The sequence below is a fragment of the Paroedura picta genome, chromosome 11, assembly GCF_049243985.1.
Source record: "Paroedura picta isolate Pp20150507F chromosome 11, Ppicta_v3.0, whole genome shotgun sequence".
Classification (NCBI taxonomy): Eukaryota; Metazoa; Chordata; class Lepidosauria; order Squamata; family Gekkonidae; genus Paroedura; species Paroedura picta.
Window position 1 is genome coordinate 11,339,613 of NC_135379.1, and position 14,234 is coordinate 11,353,846.

Sequence of the window (14,234 nt, forward strand, 5' to 3'; positions counted from 1 at the left end):
GAAGCCGGTTCAAGGTTGACTCAGCCTTCCATCCTTCCGAGGTCGGTAAAATGAATACGGTAAACGGTAATGTCTGGGGAAGGCACTGGCAAACCACCCCGTATTGAGTCTGCCATGAAAACGCTAGAGGGCGTCACCCCAAGGGTCAGACATGACCTGGTGCTTGCACAGGGGATACCTTTACCTTTAGAGATGGGCAAGATTTATGAAACACAGGTAGGTAAAAAAACAGTTCCATGTTCACAGACATACATGGTCTGGTCCAGAAGCTTTGTATGATGCCTACATGTGCTTCATGAGCATCCTTACCTGCCCACGTGCACCCAGAAACCACATGGAACTCTTGGCCCCCCTCAAAGTGCACTTCTATTGAAAACACTTCCATTCTGCCTTGCTGTCATTGCAAGTCTCCGAAATAGCTTTGATCAAATGAGAAATTCTTCCATCGCATTGAAAATAACAAAACTAAGGGAGAAAAACAGCAGTGAAAGAAAAATTGCCAATTCTGACAGTCCAAATGTCACAAAATTTAGAGAGTCACACGATACCAACAGCTTGAGAGAAAGAAAAGTCTTTAGCAGACACCAAACGACAAACCAAACAGACACCTGGCAAGGTATGCCAAGGACACCATCCTAGGCTGCAGGTTGCAGCCATTTTCAGCCAGATTTTACTTCGAGGACAAGACCAATCCAGCAGGTGATTGACTTTTGTTATATAATGAGAACACAATATCCCATGATCTTTGATGCAGCCCTCCATTCTGTTCATTAGAAGCCTCTACACTTTCTAGCCACCCACTTAGTTTCTGAAGACAAAACAGCTGTAGACTAGCAGTGGATAATCATAAAAGTTAAACCATTGTTCATTAAGTGGTATGACCATAGGAAGCTCATAACAACCCCCAATGTAGTCCAGATGGGCAGATGGCCCATCTATGAAGGTAGCTTCTAGTCAGACCTTGCAGAGAATTCCGCTTAAAGCTAGACGGTTACAGCAGGAAGACATGTCTTTTGATGCCCGGGAGACTGAAGGCAGCTAACATAAAGCTACAGATTTGCAGCCTCCTGATCTGTTAGAATATATGCAGTGTATGATTTTGAGTGCTCACAACCGTGGTGGTTCCCAGTGATTTATAATCTTGTTTTGTTTCATACTCAAATGCAATGCTGCAGGTTTCCTGATTTTGTTCCTTTGCATAGTTGGTGTCTGTGCTTGGTTACCTAGGAAACTGCTTCTGGGTGGAATTTGATTTGTTTGGCTGTCAGAGTTATGGCTGAAGTTTCAAGTGGAGAATGGTGTGCGTAGACTAAATGTCTGCCGGTAGAACTCTTGAACATCGGGAAGTTTTGCTGCAGAACGTGATGGCAGGCAAAGCAGAAAAAAGTCAGGGCATGTTGGACATGTGGTTTATCCCAGGCAGATATTCTTTGCCACTGTGACGGACAGCACTTTAAAAGCCCGGCCCCAAGTTCTGCAGCAACAGGAAGTGAAGGGTTAATTCTTCACTAAAGCAAAGAGTTGGTGTGACAGGCTGCTCCAGGTACTCTGATTGGCTAGCAGCAGCTATGAGTGTTGATGATGTTAAGAGTGATGATATAATTACCTGAACATAATATATTGTTATAATTGTTGACGTTAAGCTGTTGACACAGCTACCAACTTCTTCTGCACAGTGCTACTCATTTAGTGTTTTCTGTAAACCACCTGGGCTGCAAGGGAGGGTGGTATATAAATATAAATAAAGTAAAATAAAATAAGAGAATAAAATAAAATAATAAAATAAAATAAAGTCATGCATCATATAGAAGAATGGGGAATCCAAGTCAGTTCTCCAGTTTAGAGTTTGCTTCTCTTAACCACTCCGCCATGCTGGCTCTTAAAAATAGTAAAGGTTAGCAACCCCTGGCCTTTAATCTTCTACCACCCACTGAGTACATGACCTTATGATCAGCTATCCCCCAGGTTACAAGTAAAAAATTCAGACACGTAGACAGAAATAACTATACTGAGAGCATTCAGTGGCACTGTAACCTCAGATATACATTTGATGACGGTCTTCAGGCAGGATGTTTGGAAAAGTGTTGGGGAGATGTTTCCAGACACAATTTTAAGGGTCTCTTTAGTATTGCTCAGAATACAAAGAAGTTTTGCATAGATAACAATATTGCTAAAATAGAATTGGCATCACGTTGGTCTTCTGGGAAGAAGAAAGACAGCACAAACATCCAATGGAAGTTTGGGGGAAAAAAAGAGATTAATCAGGTGTGTCTCTAACACCAAACGTGTCCTTTAAAACAGTGGTCCCCAACCCCCGGTCCGCTGACCCGCTTCTCCTTGTCCTCCTCCCTGGCTGCTGCCTTAGGGGCTGCCCTGCCACTCTGCCGCTGGCTCACCTTTGGTGTTCTCCAGCAGCCGCCATGGCTGGGGCTTCCCCTTGGCATGGCACCACAGCTGCTGCTGTCAGCACCCCCCAGCAGGCAGCGGGAAGTCAGGGGTGCCGGCGGGAAAGCAAGTGGAGCAGGGGCTCAGATGGCGGCGACATCCCTCATCAAAAGACTACCCCCCCCGGGCCTCAATAAAATTGTCAAGCGTTGACTGGTCCCTGGTGATAAAAAGGTTGGAGACCACTGCCTTAAAAGGCTGAGAGCAGAGAGGAAAGTGGCGATCTGCTGCATTGACAATGGTGGATAGACAAATGGAGGTGGATGCCTTTCCAAGTACTAAACAGGGCCAGCTCTGTTTAGCTTCTGAGATCTGACAAGATTGGTCTCACCTAGGTATTTGGGTCAGGGCGCTGACAAAGTTAGAGATTAATTTTAGCTGATGCAGTTGAAGCCAATTTGTGTGATGTTTCATAGGAAACCCAACCCTATAAGCATAGGACTTCTGCAGGTACCTTTCCCTCCAGTGGAATCATCCCTCTCTTTAGTGCCAATGGTTCTGTTCAGGAATTTACAGAATGGAGGTTATAGATAGCCTTGTTAGTCCAAATCCAAAACCAGTTTAATACCTTCTATTAAGTCCAAAATAATGCTGAACAGTCTGTGAGTATGTGATTTCTCCAGACTGTGCTGGAACGTAACACACTTTTGGAGGAGCCTCGTAACTAATAATACTCCAGAAGTCAACATGCCTGAAAGAAACAGCTGTTGAACCTCTTTCCCCAAAATATTTGTGAAAATAATTGTATATGCATACTCATATGTGTGGGCCCATACTTGCACCATTATTATTCAATGAATGACTAAACAATTATTTCCAGTTATCACTTCTGCTCTGATATCTTGCCAATCCTATTATTAGTTTACTTAATCAGAAATCTGCCTTTCAGTATGTGCTCACACAATTTCCTTTTGTGTTTCATTTATCTAACTGCTGTTGAGATAATAAGAATCGTTTTGAAGGACTTCAAGCTCCTGTATGTTTTTATTTAATTTCTCTTCCCGCCCAGCTTCTTTGACTTGTGCGCGAGGAAAAAAAATCCCGCTGTAATTTATTAGATTTGGTACTTATTTAAGATGCACCTGAGCTATGGAAGCAAATCAATATTTACAGTGCATTAGTACCACAGAGAGTTTGAAGCTGTGGCGATTAAAGTTCAGGGCTGTTTTATCCACTCTTCAAAGCAACCTTAGACATCAAACACCATCAGTCCTCATCCAGGAATCGGTGACACTGTGCTGAGCCCACACATGGCCTTCATCTCAAGTTTTAATTATTGAAGCTCTTCTTTGATAATTAGTAAAGGATGTAATTTTGAAATCCCCCAATTAAATAAACTAGAAAATGATGCCTAACAATCTTTTATTGGGGAATTTGTTCAATATATCCTACATTTATTATGGCATCCCAGCTGGGGAAATGCAGGTTGAGGAAGGGAATTCAAAGACAGAAAGGCTTTTTTTGTGACTAATTAAAGGACGGGTTGAGAATCTGTCAAAATGGTTGGCTTGGAGTATTGTGGGCGTTTGTATGTATGTATACAGACATGTAGAGCCTCTTGTGGCGCAGAGTGGTAAGGCAGCCATCTGAAAGCTTTGCCCATGAGGCTGGGAGTTCAATCCCAGCAGCCGGCTCAAGGTTGACTCAGCCTTCCATCCTTCCGAGGTCGGTAAAATGAGTACCCAGCTTGCTGGGGGGTAGAACGGTAATGACTGGGGAAGGCACTGGCAAACCACCCCGTATTGAGTCTGCCATGAAAACGCTAGAGGGCATCACCCCAAGGGTCAGGCATGACTCGGTGCTTGCACAGGGGATACCTTTACCTTTATACAGACATGTGATTGGTATTTTTGGCCTTAACCATGGGGCACATTAATAACCATGTATCATTAAAACTGTGGAATACACGTTAGATATGTTTAAGCAATTAGGCATTGTGATTGACTTTTGTTGGTTAAGTAGGGATATTAGCATTAATCACTCACATATGAATATAGATTCATCCCATGGAGAGACTTCATGCTGGCGGTAGTCAGAGGTTTCGTACTGTATCTTCTCATTAGCTCTGTGCTTAAATTTTTTTGCAAGAGGGGAGGGGTCCACGAAACGTAGTCGGGAAGTAGTATTTAAGTGTCTCATTATACTGACTTCTGTGTTGATGAATTTAAAATGAGATTTGGGGAATTACAAGGTAATCAGTGAACATTATTGCCTTCATTATTTTGTATTTCTTTAGATGCATATTAAAATGTGGGGTTTCCTTTTTAGGCAATTAATTCAAAGAGAGATTAAAAACTTAGACTTTAGTGCCTTTTGGGGAGGAATGAGTAAATGTTTATGAAGTATATCTCCCCCTCTCTCATAAGATACTCTTGGATTTGAATTGGGTTGCTTTGTGGACATTTAATTCAATTTTGTATAAGTTACAAGGGGAACGTATTGTAACAGATACAACATTGGAGCCTCTAGCTCAGTCGGGACATTAGTTAGAAACGTTGATTCATTGGTTATGTGAAAGAACCTTCCGAATTCCTGGGCACTCATGTCCTCTTTCTTGCATAACAAACCAGGATTCCAAATCATTTGTTAGTCCTGGTTTGTAAACAAAAGGACAAAACTCCGTTTATCATTTCATCTGATTCTGACATTTTGATAAACTGCCCAGTGACCATGACATCATCAATGAGTGGCCGAAATTACAGGGTTCAATGAACAGCAAAAATTTCAGAGGCCATCCCAACAGGTCTATGCTCATGGGGTGTGGAGAAGACAGGATACGTGCCCTGTTGGACCTTTATTTATTTTTAAATTCATACCCCGCCTCTCATGACAATGTCGGCTTACAGAATAAAACCATAAAACAGCATATCCCATAAAATCCTATTAAAACAACAATAACATTGATCATAATATCCCACAGTTATAAGATGGCGGTAAACAATTTTTTTCTCTCCAGTTCCATGTAAACCGCCCTGAGCCTCAGGGGCAGTAGATGATAGATAGATAGATAGATAGATAGATAGATAGATAGATAGATAGATAGATAGATAGATAGATAGATAGATAGATAGATAGATAGATAGATAGATAGATAGATAGATAGATAAATCTCCCCAACCCAACTCCGCTGGGAGGGTCAATTAACATACTATTGGACTCGAATCGAACTGTTCCACTGCAGGCCAACACAGCTACCCTCTGCAAAGGTGTTTTTTGGGCTCTGAAATTATGCAGTTCGGATTTACAGTCAGGTTCCTTGCAATACCCACTGAAGCAGATAAACTGTGTGCTATGATATATAAGAGATAATAGATATTTTGTGATATATGTGTCTAATTATTTTTCCACCCTTTTTTATATTACATTCTGCCTCATTAGCGGAAAATGTATCTTTCCTAATGTGTTTTCTTTCTCAGAACATCTTGGAATGTAATAAAAACGTATGGCATTTTAAGCAGGGAAAAGAGACAGTATAATGAAAATAAAATGCATTTTTCATTTTTACTTATTTTTCCTTTTTTCCCCCCAGTAGTATTCTTGAGAACGTGCCGTGTTTTGTGTTCTCTTGGGTGCTGCCTGATGCCAAAGAGGTTTTAAAGACAGGAAATCATGCTGCTAAACAAATGTTCAACATTGCAATATCCTTAGACTGTATAAACCCCTCTCGTGTGAGATCATTGGTCCTATGTTGGTACGGTGCCAGCCATAACAAGCATTGCAGGCCTGATTGAGACATCTGAACGCTACTGTGAAAAATGCCTGAGCAGAGGAACTTGGGAAAACATTGTGTCCCATTACTGTTGCCATGTAGGTAGATGCAGTGGTGTCTTTGTCCAGTGCCAAATATCTGTGGTACGCATGTCAACATCTTGTGCAATATCAATGGCGTTCATTGAAATGTTGAAGGTTTTTTTTTTTTTTTGGGCTGGGCCACAGTTCCAGTAATATTATGCAGTGTCTGCGTAAGCCTGATGTTCCTCCATCTCCTAATAGAAAGACTCCATAGCATTCTTAACACGAATCATCGTGCAGCATGAACATCAGATTCATCAGAACTTTGTTTTGAACACTTCCCTCTCTGAGTAGAATGATTATGCAAAGTGTTCAGAAGACATTAAATCTTCCAGTAGTCCATTTTAATTTTATAAGCAGACATTAAATTACAAATATGCAAACTGCACAAGATATTTTCCTTCTCCGTGCTGGTGTAGTGGTTAGGAGCATGGAATTTTAATTTTGCGATCCGGGTTTGATTCCCCGCTCCTCCATCTACAGCCAGCTGGGTGACCTTGGACCAGTCAGTGTTCTCTTAGAGCTCTCTTAGGCTCACCTACCTCCCAGGGTGTCTGCTGTGGAGAGAGGAAGGGAAGGCAATCGGAAGCCGCTTTGGGCAATTCTGCATCGTGGCAACTGCGCTGATACACTGGAGGTGCAGTGCAGCTCCGCAGCTTTCTGTATCCCAGTGGGGGACACATTGCAGTGGCATACTGGGTGGCGGATAGTTTCCATTTTGCGGGGGGGGGGTCATGGAAGACTTATTTTGCAGGAAGACGGGATTGTGTGGAATGCAATCCCACCTTTCTGCAAAAGCAAATGTCCTAATCCTCCCTGCGGTGCAGCAAACCCGACTGGGGCATTCTTTCCCCCCTCTGGGCCACCATAGGATGTGGAGGAGCTGGGCCTGGAAGGCCTGGCCGCTCCATGTCCACACAGGCCTTCTGCGGGCCCCAGCAGCAGGCTAAGGAAGCTCGGATTATCCCGTGTTCTCTTAGCCTAGGACAAATGAGGGCCCGATCCATGACAGGCCCAAAGAGGGCCTGCCTGCTGTATCATATAGAAGCAGGGATTAGCCCTGCTTCCATATGAGCACCCTCTTGGCCTTTTCCGCGTGTGCGGAATTGGCCTTTAAGACTCCTTTAGGCAGTGAAAAACAGGGTATAGAAACTAACTCCTCTTCTTCAGAAATACCTGAAAACCTCCTATCCCAATGAAGATTTGGAGTGGTAGGGGAGACCTCAAATGTAAAAGTTAGAACATGTACTAAGCACCAATTGCATGAATAACAATGTGGATGTTTGATTCTAATACCTAATGAATGGATCCTATTTTTTTAAATTTTTCTTGTCTATAATACTTCCTTTTCCTGTAGCTACTTAACAGCTGTTAACTGTTAAAGCTTGTGAATAAAACAACTGTTATGTGCCAATTTTTTGATGCCATCCATGCATACTCAATAATCCGTATCTAGGTGTGTGTGTGTGTGTGGGGGGGGGCATCCATTGTTTAGCACCAAAACACCTTTTTTGAAATGTGAAGTCCAGAGAGATCGCAAAACTCTTTTTTTCCTCCCTTCAAATAAATGTTGTAGACGCGGCACTCAGGGGTGCTTTAGGTATGAATTACCTTTCCTTGTGCTGGTGGGTTGGAATAGATAGCTCAGCGGAGTCCTTTCCCGCTCTGTCATGTCATGCTGTTTTAAAATATGAATTTCTACTTATAAGGAAAAATGCTTTCCATCTTAGCTTCTTTTCCTTTTTTACCTCTTCAGATATGCCTCTTCATGTCCGGCGCAGCAGCGACCCCGCGTTAGTTGGTCTCTCGACATCCGTCAGTGAGAACAATTTTGTTTCTGAAGAACCTTCGCGGAAGAATCCCACAAGGTGGTCCACAACAGCAGGTTTCCTCAAGCAGAATGCCACTGGGGGTCCCAGGAGTCACGAAAGAAAGGTATTATTCTTTTGCACCATAGAAGAAAAAGACATTTGGGCATTATTGCTTCACTATGAAGCCCGCAGTTGGGAAAATACTATTTTTCTTGTTTTATGTTTGTGTTTTCAGTCCAGAGTCCACATTGCCAATTTCAAATTGGCATAATGGTTGACATGAAAATGAATCTCCTAGATTCTTCTCCTCTCCTAGACCAATGGCATATACGGATATGCTAATTTTCAGAGATACTCGTGTACAAACACATGAAGCTGCCTTATACAGAGTCAGATCATTGGCCTTCCAAGTAATATGTGCTCCTTTTCACATCGCCTGTTGTCTCATCCTTTTATCTGGAGAAGCTGGATATTGAAAGGCATCTTGAAATGCATGTTTTATGGTTATCCTCCCAGTAGTGCCTAGGTGTTGGCATCAGGAAATGTCTTTCAACAACATAATGCCAACATGGGTCGCCAATTCTTTTCAGATAACATTTTCAAGAAAATGAATATTCATGAAGATAAGGGGAGGGAATGGGATCATGGAATCATATAGTTGGAAGGTCACTCCAAGGTCATCTAGCCCAGCCCCCTACAATGTTGGTGCCTCTGGGCCATTGGCAGACACATACAAATGTAAGTCCTGGTTCGGGGCAACGAGATTTTTCTTTGTTTTTAAAACAGCCCTTCTGTTGTAGCTGCTTATATTACCCTTGGTCTTCGAGAGTGTCTGTCATCAGCACACCACGATACTTCTTGGTTCTTCCATTTTAGTATAACAATTAGCTCCCAGTCTTCTCTTAGAGAACTGAGCTTCTCAAGCAGCAAGGAAAAGCATCTAAAGCATTCCATCATATTAAGTTCCAAGACAATGATTCACAATATGTGGCATTTTTTCCTGTAATCCCACCCCCCTCCGAATTCAATATCTCCACATGAGTAAAGCTGGTGACTAAAGAAATCAGCATGGAACTTGTTTTCTTTTATACCCTTATTCTTAAACAGAGGATTTTAAAGGCATTTTCCCTCAGTTTTGCTTAGTTCCCCCTTGCTTTACTTCTTCTGACCTAATTCTCATGTGAAAATACTTTTTTAAAAATAAAAAGAGATAGATATTGCTTTATCTTCAAAGAAATGGATTCCAGGTTCTTGCTTTTGTGTATTGCTTCTTAATTAGTGGTGGGAGGTCTTTATTTTTTACTTATTCAGAACATTTTAAATATATTTATTAATAAATTTGTTTTATATATTCAGGGCGTCATTATTTTGTGGGTTGTGTTTTCACTGTTGAGAAACTCCTGAAACATAATTAAGGCTTTGAGAGCCCGCAGGACTATTGTGATTGTGCAGAAGATGGTTGGGAAGCAAAGCTGTAGACATGTTCACCTGAGGTCCCTCCCCTTCCCACCCCCTCCAGGCCCATCATTGGCCATTTTGGGAGGAGAGGATGGGTTGACATGACCATATATGGTCATATCACTTGATAAATATTTAACACATTTTAAAAATGTATAAAAAATTAATTCACTTCCACCCATTCAGGAAAACCTTTCAGGGCTGTCAAGAAGCCCCATGGTTTCAGAAAACCCTGGTTGAGAAAGCCTATTTGTCATGTTACCAATATCTGTCTGTAGGGGTGGGTACATTGTGGCCCTCCGGCAGTCCATGGACTACAATTCCCATGAGTCCCTGAAAGACATAGCCCCTGAAAGGGGCTCATGGGAATTGTAGTCCATGGTCAGCTAGAGGGCCACAATTTCCCCATCCCTGGAAGGAATATTAATCCGAGTGTTAGATCAGTGGTAATTTCCATTAACCCAAAGAGCCACATTTACTTCCATCACTGGTGTAAAGCTTGTACTTCAGGGAGGCAGCTCCGGTGGCTATTTCAAGGCCAATCACAAGCTTAACTAGGCAAGGGCCTTGTGTGCCTCACAGGGTGCCTGTTGTGGGGAGATGGGAGGTTAGGTGATTGTAAGCCACTTGAGACTTCTTCTGATAGAGAAAAGTGGAGCATTAAAAATCAATTCTTCTTCTTCTGGGGCTGCATCTAATCAACTTGTTCATGATCAGAAGGGCACTTCCTTGATCCAGTTTCATAGTTTGGATCCTTCTCATCTGCTTGTTCTTAGTACTTTCTTTTCCCCAGAGTAGAGCATGCCTTTTTATTACCACTTTGTTTGGGTTCCTCTCACATTCTCTGAACCAAGTAAAAACAAAAACAATAACATAGGCCTAAGCTGATTGAATGGGAACATTTTTTTATATTTCGCAGACTCTCCCAAGAAAGCTCAATGTGACATAGGGATATTAATATTTTGAATACAAGTTTCTTCCCATTGCAGCATTGTTTTTCTTCACGTCTGGATGGGGCAATTCATGGCAGATTGCTTACTAGCATTATCTGTTGCAACCAATCCAGTAGAAATACTGTAAGTGTAGTTGAGTGATATTGAAGAAACTCTGTAAAGGCTACCCCATTTACAGGGCTTTTAACGGGGTATAGGAAGTATGTATTTTTAGAGCGGTATGGAGCTTTATGGGGTTTTATCATATTCTGTTCAATGTAAATTTGAATGTGCAAATTCTCCGGAGCTTTGGGAAAGGCAGGGTACTTCAATAAACGCACAACTAGTTTTTGTTGTGGTATAGCCAGGCTGTTGGTTAGAATTTGAGATGCCCTGGGTCAAAGCCCCTGATTTATCCCTGACATCGTTCATTAAGGTTTAATAGCCCATAAGCCATTCACCTAAAACTTTAAGAATCAAAAACCCAGGCATACGTAAGTTTGCTACGTCAACATTGCAATTTTGACATAAACTGGCAAAAAAACAGCCTTACATTATCAGGAAAGGATCATAGAATCATAGAATCATAGAATCATAGAATCATAGAGTTGGAAGGGGCCATACAGGCCATCTAGTCCAACCCCCTGCTCAACGCAGGATCAGCCCAAAGCATCCTAAAGCATCCAAGAAAAGTGTGTATCCAACCTTTGCTTGAAGACTTCCAGTGAGGGGGCACTCACCACCTCCTTAGGCAGCCTATTCCACTGCTGAACGACTCTGACTGAGAAAAACTTTTTCCTGATATCTAGCCTATATCGTTGTACTTGAAGTTTAAACCCATTACTGCGTGTCCTCTCCTCTGCAGCCAGCAGAAACAGCATCCTGCCCTCCTCCAAGTGACAACCTTTCAAATACTTAAAGAGGGCTATCATGTCCCCTCTCAACCTCCTTTTCTCCAGGCTGAACATTCCCAAGTCCCTCAACCTATCTTCATAGGGCTTGGTCCCTTGGCCCCAGATCATCTTTGTCGCTCTCCTCTGTACCCTTTCAATTTTATCGATGTCCTTCTTGAAGTGAGGCCTCCAGAACTGCACACAGTACTCCAGGTGTGGTCTGACCAGTGCCGTATACAATGGGACTATGACATCTTGTGATTTTGATGTGATGCCTCTGTTGATACATCCCAAAATGGCATTTGCCTTTTTTACTGCTGCATCACACTGCCTGCTCATGTTTAGTTTACAATCCACAAGTACCCCAAGTACCCCAAGGTCTCGTTCACACACAGTGCTACCTAGAAGCGTATCCCCCATCCAGTAGGCATGCTTTTCATTTTTCTGACCCAGATGCAGAACTTTACACTTATCTTTATTAAATTGCATCTTGTTCTCATTTGCCCATTTTTCCATTGTGTTCAGATCTCGTTGAACTCTGTCTCTATCTTCCGGAGTATTTGCCAGTCCTCCCAATTTGGTGTCATCTGCAAACTTGATGAGTAGTCCCTCCACCCCCTCATCTAGATCATTAATAAATATGTTAAAAAGTACCGGGCCGAGCACCGAACCCTGAGGTACCCCGCTACTCACCTCTCTCCAGTCTGATGAAACACCATTGACAACAACTCTTTGAGTGCGGTTCTCTAACCAATTCCCTATCCACCTAACGATCTGTAATGAATATTTCAAAATCCTTGACACCGTTTTGCAGCCTTATCAAGATTAGTGGGATAACCCAACAGATGCCAGCCTGTGCTAGTTTAAGAAAGAGGATGGAGAAATATGCCTTGTCATGCAATAAACTGCTTAGGATAATAAACATTGAATCTGAAGACTGACAGCTTTGGCAAGCTTTTCATGAATTTTGAATGAAAAAAGAAACCAAGTAGGATCAAATCTAGTAAGTTTGGAGTATTGGAAGTACAGAAACTGAAGTGCGAGGGATGGTTCTTAGCATGGAGCAGCTACTTTCGAGAGCTTCCAGTTACTATTTGTTGGCGGTTAAACAACATCCGTCTTACACGCACACTCCCTTCTCTTTGCATCATTAGCTGTTGAGCATGTACTTACTCTTGATTTTCCTGAAAATATTTGAAGTGCAATGAAGCATCACAACGCTGGAAATGAGCAGGGGGGTGGGTGGGTAAGATGAAAAGGAATCGAATTGATCGAGCACGGTGATGGGAAACTCAAGCACAAGGGAGCATTAAATCAGGAAAATGGGGAGGAGTAATGTAGGCGAGTACGGCAGATATTGATAATGTATCTCTTGAACGTTTATTTTCTTCCATGCCATTGGCATGAATCATTTGAAGGATGGCAAGCTCTGGGAATTGCAGGATGTGATAGACAGGTGCGCTTCAAGCAGGTGGCAACCAGTTCAGAAGCAGCTGATGCCACTATTCACTTTTTGAAACTTAAAAAAAAATTATTTTCAGTTTTCATTGACTGGTTTTGTCACCTTAATGATACAGGCAGACGCTCTGTAGAGAATCTTAATCTGCTCGTCTGCACCGAGGTGTGTGGTCATTGCCCTTGCCCTTCAAATGCAGATTTTGATTCCCTTATTTAAGTTAGAGCAAGGGGCAAGATGTCTCATGGGGCCCGCTTTAAATTTAGGTCGTGACTTTCGGGCTTCTGTTAGAAACTGTTCCTTTGGACAGTAGCCCATGAGTCTACATTTAACCACAGTTTGACAATTTGTTGAGTTTTGCAATTATGCTCAGTCAGGTTCATTTGGAACAGTGGAGCTACTTCATCTGCTGACCAATCAGATTTGCTCGCCTCCCCCCGCCCCCCTCAGAATTCCACCAATATGCTCTGGACCTGTTTGTATTGTTGCGCTGTTGTATTGTTTATATTGTTTAGACCAGGGGCAGTCAAACTGCGGCCCTCCAGATGTCCATGGACTACAATTCCCAGAAGCCCCTGCCAGCGAGTGCTGGCAGGGGCTTCTGGGAATTGTAGTCCATGGACATCTGGAGGGCCGCAGTTTGACTACCCCTGGTTTAGACTGTTACATTGTTATATGGTTACAACTATTAGTTATTATTGTAAGGTTATTCACATGTTTATAGGCTGTTTTATGTATTGTTCTTTGTTCTTATGTAAACCGCCCTGAGCCTCCAGGGAGGGCGGTATATAAATATAATAAATAAATACATACATTTAAAGAGACCATCATGTCTTGGGGCACACACTGGCCAGCATACTGGGAGTCATTACATTTACTTATTTCTCACTGTAGGGAAGAATATGGACTAGGCTTAGAAGTGGGAGCTTTTCTGAGAATTGGAGGCATTTCTAAGATGGGTCAGACTGCAAGGCCTATCTCTGTGAGAAACTCATGATATTTTTTTTTTGAATAACAGTTTTTCCTGACCCTCATAAGGCACCCCTGGGATCACCAGCCTTTTTGAGTCTGTGGGCTCTTTTGGAATTTTGAGGGTGAGGTATGAGCACCAATCCAAAATGGCTGCCACAGGAGGCAGAACCAAATTGCATGTCTCTCTCCTCACATCTCCCGGGAAGAAGGAAAGCTTGAAGAAGAAATGGAACCGCACACTGACTAAGGAAAGCTACAGGGGACAGAGCCAAATGGAATACCTCTCCTTACATCTCCTGAGAAGAGGGAAAGCCTGAAGGATAAATGGAACCCACCCACTGACTAAGGAAAGCCCAAGTGCTTACCAGACATAATGCTTCAGTGGAAAACACTTTCATTTGAATTATAGTAGCCCCCCCCCCAAAAAAAAAACCCAAGCCAGCATTATAATATCCCAACCCACTTTCTCCAAAAC

The 14,234-nt window shown here is 42.5% G+C and overlaps 1 protein-coding gene across 3 annotated transcripts in view; it reads left to right on the forward strand.

The window, feature by feature from the left end:
- The window catches only part of PARD3 (par-3 family cell polarity regulator), a 550,919-nt gene that overhangs the window by 219,852 nt on the left and 316,833 nt on the right, over positions 1–14,234 (forward strand). For all 3 annotated transcript variants that reach the window (XM_077303562.1, XM_077303560.1, XM_077303561.1), the window contains exon 4: positions 7,994–8,172. In XM_077303562.1, coding sequence (XP_077159677.1) covers positions 7,994–8,172 — 179 coding nt within the window. The remainder of the gene's footprint in view (positions 1–7,993; positions 8,173–14,234) is intronic.